Here is a 12,402-nt window from a genome sequence, read left to right on the forward strand (position 1 = left end):
ATTTGAGCCAATTCTTTTTATTTTATCTTGAGATGCACATCATTTAGACAACAATCCCATATTTAGGAGCCAAATACAGACTTCCCCATATTCCCTGGGCCTACATTTGCCACTTCTGTCACTGTTAGTTTTATCTGAGGGGCTTTCTTCTCTTATGCAAGTAAAGAATAACCTGTCTATCCTCGTTTATGATTGTCATTATGTTACAACTGTAATTATATTTTTCCAAACAGCAAATGGCCAGTGGAACCAGTGGGGCCACTGGAGTGGCTGTTCCAAATCCTGTGACGGTGGCTGGGAGAGGCGGATAAGGATCTGTCAAGGTGCTGCTGTGACTGGGCAACAGTGTGAAGGAACCGGAGAGGAAGTTAGACGGTGCAGTGAACAGAGGTGTCCTGGTGAGATGCAAATATTATCACTGTTATTTAATATACAGTATGGATTACCTTAATGGTCATCTTTAGGAAAGACGAGTTCAACTTCCACAGAGCAATAACCATAAAGAGATATATTTGGCCTTGCTTTAGACAAGTCACTGATGTTTTGCTTAGTAGAGTTGTGTTTATGCAGCTAGGTATAAACTAGCCCTGTTGAATATATGAGCAATGTATCATGTTTTAAATAAATCAAAATACCGTAGTATTGGAAGTTATCGGAAAAATATATTGCATTGCCTAGGTACATCTATATTATTTGGAGCAGCAGTTTCCTACAGAAACTCTCTTTGAATGAACTGTTTCTCAGAATATCAGGGCTGGTTTTGTAAATCATGGAATTCCTTTTATCCAGAGATGCCTTTGTAATATATTTGGGGTAAATTCCAGAGCAGTAGAGGAGAAAGTGAACCTTACTGTACTGTATAGAATGAATGAATACATGAGCAACATTTTAAATCCGAAGAAAAGTAATTTAAAATTAAAAAAGCACATCTTTCCTGTTTTAATAAAATGTTTAAATATATTTCTTTGTAGACTTTTTTACTTTGCCCTTCCAACAGATTTAAGTCTTTCCCACTGAAAGCTAATAAAAGTGTGCTTTTGAGCTTTTTCAAAAATGATGAATAAACAAGAACAGCTGGTGAATCTGATCATATTTATCTGTAAAGACACATTATCCTAAAGTAAAAGAATGCCTTGTTGAATAGGTGTAAAATAACAAATAAGGTGTAAGTAGTATAGGATGTTTTAGCTGTTCACTTGGGAAATTGTGTGTTCTAAACTGCAAGCCAGGAAGCAGCAAAAATCAATCTAGCAATCTCTTTGACTTCTAGACATTTCAATGGCTATATTCACTGACAGCCAGAGAAAGGACATAAATGGCAGGGATGCTTTGGGTCAGGAAATGGGAAATATGTCAGATGTGAATTTTATGTTATCAAAGCCCACATTTTCATAGGCAGCATACTTATCCCTTGACAGCCATAAAAGAACAGTTTTCAAAGTATTTGCAGTACAGTAGAACAATGAATCTCATTGCAGTCAAAGAACAACAAAAGGACTATTGGTAGTGATAAAGTTATAATACTATACTGGAAAAGTTAACCAAATTTAACTTCTCAAATGATCTCTTTAATTTTAATATGACATTCATGATTTGAAAAACCATACAAAACAGTATTTGTATTGGATTCCTAAGAAATTTATACTTTCCATAGTAATGCAGACTTCCTCTCTAAATGCACAGCACAGAAAGTTAGTGTGAATCTTCTCAATAAGCAGACATTCAGATCAACCAGTTTCTGCTTATAGAACCATTCTTGAAATAATTTGCATGTGTATATTTTAAAGTAAAATCATGCTGCTACAGTCCAATTTTCAAAGGTTGCCACCTGCTGTTAATAAAATATTTTACAGATGTATTCACAAGTCAAATGCACACAGAGCTTTATTTGCTGTTTGGTAAATTTATTTATTTACTTGATTAATTCCAGATTAGAATCAGTATGCTTATAGAAGCCATAACCTAAAGCACCTTTTAAGAAGCTATACTTGTGCAGAAGTTTATACATTAATAACAGATTTAATTTTTCTGTTTCTAGACTGACATTTACTAAAGCACCTCAGATTTAAATGTTGACAGTGGATAATTTACCAAAATTTTATGAAATTATAGAGAGATTTACATTTTATAAACACCAAGCAAAACTGAAAAGTGCTATACAGAGAGATGTTTAAAGTCTAACCAAATTCTATAGACCTAAAATAGCTTACAAAAGCTATTTATGTCTCAGTGGTTTCTTTTCTGTGTAAGCAATTGAGAAATATGAGGGACTAAAATGTTTGTTGTTGTTGTTGTTGTTGTTTTTCTTATATTAGCATTGCTTTTCCTTAGTGTAAGACCAGATCCTCAGCTCTGTAGATCTGCATAACATATCTGTAAAGTGGATGAAGCTGCAGCTGTTTGTATCACCCAGAGGTCTATAGACTTACAGAAAATCAAATTATATCTGACTTTAATCTGTGGAAGCAAAAAGATAATAAAACCTTTTTCTATGATGCTGGCCACTGTTAATAAGATACTTTGCAAACAGAGTTGTTTACTTGACTGACTGAAAATCTTGACTGGATGTTTTGTAGTTTGAGTTCAGCATTATCTGAACATTATTCATTATTTTCTTCATAGTCAACCAGTGATTGTTTTCAAATAGCTTGAGCAGGGACTGAATTACATCAGGCAGTCCTAGAAGTTGAATATAAGCAGTGCTAAGCAAGGCAGCCTCAGAACTATTATCTGAGAGTTGGTTTCTCAAATGGCTTGGTTTCTGGACAAATGTTGAATATCTTTCTTTGTGATTTATTTCTATTCACAATTATAAATTTAAAAACTGTGTTTGTTTTCTTCCATTGTATAATATTCTGGGAACGAAAAACAAAGATCTGAAGATATTTTGTCTTCAGTCATTGCTCCCTTGTTGTATCCCAAATGTGCAAAGTCTAGATCGGCTAAGCAGCTAGCCATGCAGGAATCACTGTGGAAAACTTAGACAGGATGAATGAACAATAGGTCTGTCTCATAGAAATAAAGGAGACAGATAGGTAACAAAAGAAATTGCAATCCATGACTGATAAGGAGTTACATGGCAAGTTGATGAGAAACTATTTTAGAGAAATGTGTAAGAGAAATAAGGTAAGTCCCATCAAATGTGTCAGTAAAAATTAGGAGATGTGAGGAATGAAAACAAAGTACAGTATTATTCAGAGAAGACCTCTGTAAACTTGTTTTTTTAAAAATAGGACCATGTTCTTATGACAGTTTTAAGACTGTATTAGGTTCCAATAATACAATATCACTTTCCAGAAATACTTGATTTCATAATATTTAATTCTAAAATAATTCAATTCATGTTCAGATATTTATGCTTTACCCAGATGTTACTCAAAACAGATCCTCAATATTTTTCTCATAAGCCTATTGTCAGTCATAGAAAACATAAAATAGGAATTGTTTTGACCAAAATATTACTGAAAATAATGATAAACTACCTTGTTTGTTAATAAACAGATAACAGTGCACAACTGCTGCCAAAAGCTAGTTAACAATTTCTTACAGAACGTAGAAGGTTTCTTCAAAGGCAATACTAGCTACATAATATAGAATATGAGAAGGGGGAAGATTCAAACAATTGTCAACAACTAAATAATAAAATTAAACCATTGGGATTTGTTTTGTCTCTGATTACAACACTATTCTACAAGATATTCAAAAGCTTTTTTCTATTGCCTTTGTTTAAGATCATTTTGCCTGTGGCATTGAATTAGGATTTAAGAGAGAAACTGTAGTTCTAGCTTCATCTGTGAGCTGCTGTGTGCTGTTGGCTAACTCACTTCACCCTTTTGTGACCCTTTCACATATTTGTTAGCTGCCTAGGTAGATCATAAACTCTGTGAGGATGTACGTGTCTCTTGCTTTGTCTGTGTGTTATACAGAGCTTCCTCAGATCCCAGGTGGGTTGATTGCCTCTTGGAGATGCATGTCCTCTCACCATTAATGTCAGAGGAAGACTGTGCTTCCAGACCACTGAATTTGTTGAGTGTTTGTGTTTATGTGGGATGAATTCAGGCCTATCATCACTGGGGTATAATGTGGTAAATTTGCGTACATGCTCTGTGTGGGAAGACATTGCTGAATCACATCATCAGTGAAAGAGATGCTTTCTATTTGCCAATTTTAGCAAATTTACCTCAGTATTTGCTGTCTGCTTCTAACTTTTAGCAATTCTCTATGATTTTGTACAGCTAACTCACAGTTATGTGTGGGTGTGTTATGAATTAATTGTGCCATAGTTACAGAAATACTTGAACTGGTCCTGAGCAGAGCCAGCAGGGCCAGCGAAGATTTTTAACTCAGATATATTACCACTCCAGCGTGACTGTAATGTCTCCATAGGCAACATGGGTTGGAGCCTCGCAGATGCTTTAATGTGGGTGGATGTCTGTTTAGTAAGCTCTGCCAGATACATTTTATCTTTGGGAAGAACTGGTTTGGGTTTCATGCACAGTATTCCTTGATCCAGGGTATTTGTACAGTGTGTTGCAAGGTACAGAGTCAGCCAGGGACCAGGAAAACTTCTTTGCCTGGGCAAAGTGATACCTCTTCCAAGTCTGACTTGTTCCCACACCTCTTTCCTGATAACTCTGCATTTTGGGAATGCCTTTTACTTTGAACACAACACACAGGTGCACAGATTCTCTGGCATTAGGCTAATGTTAAAACATAATCTTGAGTTCTGAAAAGTGTGATGCAAAAAGACACAAGTAGTACCCTTCCAAATAAACCAGAAATCTTTGATATTACCCATTACTTGCTAGCATAAAAGAGAAAATACGGTGTAGTAAGTGCACATATATATGCATGTATGTGTTTTTTTCAGAACAAAACCACATTTAACATTAAGTATTTGAAGGGAAGTAAGAGTTCTTGTTCTGAGAATCAATACCTAAAGTGTTGATTAGTGAACACAATGCATTTAAAATGGCCACAGCTGCATGACAAATATATTTCTTAGAGCTCTAAGCTTTAGCAAATTTGTGTAATTTATAGTATTACTTCTTTATGATGTTAATTTACACTCCCCAAATCAGAACATTTCTTTTACGTTTAAGGTCATAATAGGATGGTAACTGCATTCGCTTATTCACCAGCTGGTGTATGTTTATCAAAATCTGCTTTCCCCATTGTAGTACTGGCCTGATGTATTCACTTATTGAGTATGTCTGAAACAGTGTTAGTATTCTAGATTATGAATATAACCAACTTTGGGTTTTGCCATTAATGGAACTCTTGCTTTTTTAGCAGCACCAACTGTCTTGATTTTATGATTCAGGAATGCTGATGGTGAGGCAAATTTAGCAATTTTTCTGCCCAGTTGTGATTCATATTAGTGTTACTGAGCCATCTGCAAGGTATTCTTTGTCCTCCACAAAGAGAAGGTACAGCTTTGTGCAAAAGTCTGCACAGTTCCCTTACTCCCCTCACTCTTCCATTAGCAGAAGTACAAACCAGGGAAGATTGACAGTTTTATGGTTGAGGTAATGGGATGGACAAAAGCTGTAATCCCTTCCTGCCTCTGCTAGAGATTTCCCATGCAACCATGGGTGAATCACTGAATTGCTTTCTGCCTTATCACCACATCTATTATAGTGGTAGAATTTCCTTTCTCTTTTCCTTTTTCTTGTTTTGTAACCACTTTGCTGTAATATAGTGGGGTTACAATTTTCATGTAATACATGTAATATTAAATAACTCGTGGCTTTTCTCTGTTGAACTTGGAATAAACTAGATTTCACTAACTAGCATTTGCCAGTACTTTTCAGTTGTGAGATGACTTTGGCAGATGTTTGCTGTGTTAATCTAATTTATTCAAAAATTATAAACTGGGAATCTACAGTAAAAATACAAAGAGCAAGAGGAATGTAAGTCATGTGAAAATGAAACTCGAAGCATTTTCAGAAACTTCTTTTTCACCATGCAGTTCTGTTACTATGAAATTGTGAAAATATTTTTTCATTTTGAATGATATTACAGGAGTCAGTAAAAGGCCATTTTGTTTTACAGCCACTCAGTTGCACATTATTGACTATACTTGCTTAATTACCAACTTGTGCTGAAACACATTTCAAAGAAATAATCTGCTTTTTGGCCTTCAGAATATACAACTCTCATTTGATACCTTTAGCACATTTAATGTTTCAACTGTGGTTTCAGAACAGTTTCTTTCACATATGGTTTAAGTTTTAAAAAATCTTTTAAAATTTTAGTGTAAGATAAGCATCACATTTTAAGTATCATCTTCTGATAGATGCTTAATGTTATTGATTAAAATAGAGCAACAAGATTCAAACCTATTAACATTGCAGCTACAACCTAAAGAATGTTTATTTGCTGAGAAGAATAAAGACATAGACTATATGAAAAAAATATGGTCACAGAGATATTTTAGAGAAATGGCAGGGTTTGCATTTTTTCATTTTTGTACTTCATTCTTGAAATGAAACCAAATGATGTTAGCATATACATCTCGAGAAGAATTAGGACAAGATTGAAGACTTACTTTTCTGATATAAAACACCTGTTTTACATTAACATTTGTATTTAAATTCTCATTTCTGAATGGCAGCACCTTATGAAATATGTCCTGAAGACTATTTGATGTCAATGGTGTGGAAAAGGACCCCAGCTGGGGACATGGCATTCAATCGATGTCCTCTCAATGCCACAGGTACAGTATTACTTTGAAATTATATGATGATAAAAAGGGGGAGAAATCTTCTGCCTTGTGTTCTAGATATAATCATCACTAGACTCTCATATATGTGTATATATGGATATATGTGAATATATCTATATAAATCCCACACATTTACATGTGCATATACATACATATAGTATATACATATACCCTGTGTCTTATAGCTTACATGTATGCATGGTTCTGTGGTGCATATATATATATACAGATACATATATGCATTATAGCCAGAAATAAAAAGCTGAGAAGAAATCAATTGGACAGAACCTATCAGGCAAAGTGATGAAAATGAAGCAAAACATAATCTTTTTAATTAAGAAAACACTGCTAAAAACCCACCAAGTGAACACTGAAATGTGTTTCAGAATCTTATGCTACTCCCTATATACTGATGATCATTGCATGAAATTGTTTCTGTGTGTGCTTTTAAAATAGCATGGAATGTAGTTTGAATAAGGTTCATTCTTTGCAACTGTTCTCACTTATGTAAATAACGTCTGTCTTCTTTGTGACTTACAGGCACCACTAGCAGACGCTGCTCTCTCAGTGTTCATGGAGTGGCCTTCTGGGAACATCCAAGTTTTGCTAGATGCATATCAAATGAGTACAGACACTTGCAGCATTCAGTAGGTGCAAAGCCAGCTTTAGTACTTGCCCTGTTTATTCATTACTAATCATTGCAAAAAACCTTACTTATTTACACTCAAGTCAGATTTCTGGTAAGAAATGCCAGGAGGAAAATAGACCTAAAAAGAATAATTTATATTAATGTGTATCATTCTGATCTTATCTGTTCCTTGTATTTGAGTGAAAGAAGCTTTATCATACTGTAGAAATGGAAAAAAAAAATAATCAGATTCCCTTTTTTCATGTCCGCTATGTGAAATTTTGATGGGGGTCAGAGGTAAGACATATTCTGGCTTATTAGAAATGAGATGTGAATAAGTTAAATTTACTGGAAGAGTGACGTGCTGAGTAATTTTATAATACCTTGAATTCTTTAATTGCACACTAGGAAGTCAGAAATGATATTTATTTTTGATATCAAATTTAGAATTTCACCTTCAAATGTAACAATAGGAAATTATTATAGGGTAAAGCTTTTGCAGTGTCTTGGAAAAAGTAAACTAACTCTAGATGAAGTAATATTATGGGGTTTTTTTCAGTATTCTTAACAAAGTTTCTTTGTAAAGCGTATGCATTATACATTTATCTACTGCCTAAATATGGTTATATGCATAGATGTAATACATTGTATATGTTGCCTTTTAAATATCCTACCATGGTATATGCTAGGTATATTCACTGCATTCTATTTTCATAGCTGAAGCATTCATCCAGGTTAATACTACTGTGAGAAGAGTTCCTTTGAAGATTCTCTTGGACAGTGGTTTTTGCCTGCATGATATATTTTACTGACATTCTTATTACTCTGCCTCCTTTTCCAAAGGCCACTGCTCCATTAATCATTCAGCAGAGGGGCACTAATACAGCTGTGTGCTTCATATCTTCCCAACCTTTCAACCAGGTGCAACTCTTCTGTAGCATTTTAAAAATCTTTGGTGGCTTGAAAACTAGTAGTCTGACTGTCATTCCTCAAATCTGACTTGCTACTTAGAGAAGATTTTGATTAATTCCTTTGAGCTGCATTTCTGTTTCATTAGATTCCAACTTTATTGAGGCCTGGGATACAGTTTCAGGGTAAGCCAAAGTGAGCATTATTTTAAAAATAAACAGAATAATGTGTCAAAGCAATTTTTCCCACTACAGAGAAACTTCCTTATTTTATATAGCTCTCTGCATGTTGCTCTGTCTCTTTAGTGTTCACACTGGAAAAAACAACATTGTTGGCTGTAACTGTTTTGCATTTTATATTTCTGATATTTTATTCTTTTGCAACAGCTGCATGTAGTATATCTAAACATACTTTATGGGCATGAACAGTAATACATCTGTATTTCATTTGGTTAGAATCTGTATTTTAATAAATAGCACAATAAAGGCAAAGACTGTAGGTACTAGATAAACAGTTCTAAATACTAATAATGTCATATTGCAGGAAAAAAATAATCACATTTTGCAATTAAAAATATTGAGATATTTCAAAGCATGGCAAATTACTTCTTCTACTTGCTATTTTTGCATTTCAGTATTTCAACCTTCTGAAATTTTTAAAGGATTTAGAAATATTTTAAGGGATTTATTCATCTTGACCTGCCTGATCAGAAGACCATCCCTTTAGACCTTTGTTCCTCTGCTCTTAACCTTTTTACATTTTGTATCAACATTCATTCCTCGTGACACTGATTCTGTAGTGATATTCAGACTTCTCTTTTTGTGTTATTGCTAGAAATCATTCATAAGCAACTCAAGCAGTGGGAAATGCTCTTTCATATTATTCAGTGGTTTGACTTAACCTGGCTAACATTTGGTGAGGCACCAATATTTTTTGAAGAGCTGCAAGTCTGCTTGGCAAGAAGGGGTCATTGTTGAACAAAAGAAGTAATTTGTAACCCAGATCAGATTTATCTGTTCTTCTATATTTCCTTTTACAAAGTATTAAATATAACTTGATGACACTGTGAAATAATATTTTGCCAAATAACATTTTAAAATAGCTAAAGCTTCTTTAAAATTACACAAGCATCTAAACATCATCTTATTGCTGCACAAAATTTCAGTCCAGTTTAGATGCATAAAAATTAAAGGAGAAAAGTGGATTTCTTTTACACTCGTGAACTGTTCACAAAGAAAATCAGCTTGTCTTACATCTTACTTCTTCTCAAAGTGAACAGCACAGCATATTTAAAGAATTGTAGAAAATAAAGACCTATAAGGTCATTGCCCTGCAAATGTAGGCTTGTCCCCCCACGATACATATGTCAGCTCTATAAATCCCTGCAAATAGGGCTTTTTAAGGAAGCTGCTGACAGACAGTGTTGCTGTAATAAATATGTGTGCTTATGAAAGCATTTATGAGATGCCTCAGTGTGCTTAACTTATCAATAATGTTATTTTACCAACTCAGACCAGAAATAGTGGGGGCTGTCACTCAGTTCTGTGAATGTTCCCATAAAATCTGAGTCTGAGCTGAATCCTTTTCAGTTCTTGCCTGAAATACATAAAACAGAAGTAGGTGTATAGTATTCAAAAATTATGAAGTTGGTTTAAAGCACTTGATATACATAATATACATATAATACATAATACATTAAAGCATACCCACCTGGACGAATACAGACAGGTCCCTGTCTCTTTGCCCTCCAAACAAACCACATATGATACAGAACCAGCCCAGAAGTCATGTAGTTGAATTCACATGGTGCTGTGCCCAAGTAAATACTCCCTAATGAAAAGCGTTTCATATGCTGGGAGCCAGAGAATACTGCCTTAGCCACAGACCCTGCTAACCTGGCTACACAGACTCTGGACTGGAAACTTACAGTTATACTAGTAAATAATCTAAACAGGGTGACTGCCCAAGCTTAAACACTGTCCTGAAATGATTGTAAGACCATACCAGTGAGCACTGTCCCAAACAATGCCTAGCATCCTTTAGAGGATAGCATGGCACAGAAACCATTCCCAGTAGGCAATAAAACCATTTTCTGGGACAGAGGAAGAAAAGAGAGCTTATCTTGAGGGATACAAGCTGTCTGTGCTCATTGGCTTCAGAGCTAGAGAATATTACCATGGCTAGTTTATTTACCTTTATTTACTGTTTATGTAGTAAAACCACCTTACATTTGGGCAGCTTGGATTGTGAGTAGTGAAGTTGAAGGCTCCATGTGTCCATCAGTGAGGCCACACCTGGAGTGCTGTGTCCAATTCTGGGCTCCCCCGTACAAAAGGGATATAGTGTTATTGGAGGAAGTCCAGCAAAGGGCCACTAAGATGATTAAGGCACTGGAGCAACTCTTCTGTGAGGAAGGGCTGATAGAGCTCAAACTGTTGAGCTTAGAGAAGGAAAGGCTAAGGAGGGATCTTATCAATGTGTAGAAATACCTGAAGGAAGGGTGCAAAGAAGATGGAGCCAGACTTTTTTCAATGGTGCCCAGTGACAGGACCAGAGGCAGTGGGCACAAACAAACACAGGAGGTTCTGTATGAACATCAGGAAACACTTTTTCACTGTGAGGGTGACGGATCACTGGCACAGGTTCCCCGGGGAGATTGTGGAGTCTCCATCCATGGACACATTCAAAAGCCATCTGGACATTGTCCTGGGCAGCCTGTTCTCAATGACCCTGTTGGGGCTGGGGTATTGGACCAGATGACCTCCAGAGGTCCTTTCCAATTTCAACCATTCCATGATTCTGATTCTGTGGCTCCCATGACTCAGAAAACTGGAAATTCACACAAATCCTGAAAAGTTAATTCATAGGCTTCCACTCTAATACCATTATGATTTTTACTTTCTTCCTACAAACAACAGAGGGTTTCAGCAGATGTTCACATTAAGCCAGATTCCTATGCTATATATAGTGTAGATTCTACCACATAACCACAGGTGATTGACCCCTGAAGACTGTTTCCTTATTATATGTAGCTACAGTAGGTTCACTGCCTCATGCACAAAACCTCTTGTATTTTTACAATTTTCTCTATATAGTACTCACCTGGAAGTGATATGGGACAGACTTCAACCCTTAATAAACAGTATTAAAGTAGCAGAAAGCCAGCTAGTGCTTCATGTTCTTCATCTTAAGACTTTTACATAGACAATATGGTAGCTATGTAAATCATGCTAAAATGGCACTATCTTTTCATTTCATAAATCTGTTTGGAAGTCTATTTGCAAAAGGTAAAGAGTCATTAAAGTTAAAAATACACTCATAATGCCAAAGATAATATACTTTGCTCATAACGCCCAGCATCATTAATAATTTAGCTATTTTTCCAACCACTTACAAAATGTGCCAGGCAGAATTACTGCCTGTACTTGAATAGGCATGTACTGGCACATCAGATGCAAGGTACTGGCACCTCAGAAGAAAGCAAGGATTTCCATTGGTTAAATGGAGTTGTCTAGATACGTGGACCACTTCTTGATACATATATCAATACTGTACTTAGTACTCTATAGTAATAGTTCCAGAGTAGTTCACAATCTTTAATTAATATGTCACCTCAACATGTGCTTAAGATCAGTACTACTTCTCCATTTGTTGTTGATGGGGAACTGAGTGAGACCAATTAAGCAAGAAATTTATCTCTGGTCTTTTGTATTAGTGCCTAGCCACTGTTCCTTCTTAATGTTCATACCTCTCCATATGTGACAGCACAGATCCTTGGCATGGTAAAAATATAACTACAGGGCCTCTGAAGAGACTATACACTGGAACATGATGAAATAGTGCAGAGGAATGGTTTGGCTTGTGGAGTGGAGGTTGGCCATCAGCTTAATCTTTCAAGGGCACACTGTCCTACACAATTCATGTGTAGAAGCTTGAGTAAAAGCAGTTAAGAGGATGATGCACTTCAGCTGTGCCACAAATGTACAGACTGTACTTCCATTAGTTTATTTTACCTTGTGCACTGCAGAATACAGGTCCCTTTTAAAACTAGGAATGATAATTAGATCTCTTTGAATAACAGAACCAATTAGTCATGAATAATTTATCCAACATTTGGTACAAATAAGTCATCAAATGA

The 12,402-nt window shown here is 35.6% G+C and overlaps 1 protein-coding gene across 1 annotated transcript in view; it reads left to right on the plus strand.

Annotated features, from left to right (window-relative positions):
• ADGRB3 (adhesion G protein-coupled receptor B3) overlaps positions 1–12,402 on the plus strand; it is a 477,442-nt gene that overhangs the window by 206,879 nt on the left and 258,161 nt on the right. The window contains exons 7-9 of the mRNA XM_026844073.1: positions 234–398; positions 6,617–6,718; positions 7,268–7,374. Of these exons, the coding sequence (XP_026699874.1) occupies positions 234–398; positions 6,617–6,718; positions 7,268–7,374 (374 nt within the window). The remainder of the gene's footprint in view (positions 1–233; positions 399–6,616; positions 6,719–7,267; positions 7,375–12,402) is intronic.

Source organism: Athene cunicularia, assembly GCF_003259725.1.
Source record: "Athene cunicularia isolate RWA chromosome 3 unlocalized genomic scaffold, athCun1 chr3_part1, whole genome shotgun sequence".
Taxonomy (NCBI): Eukaryota; Metazoa; Chordata; class Aves; order Strigiformes; family Strigidae; genus Athene; species Athene cunicularia.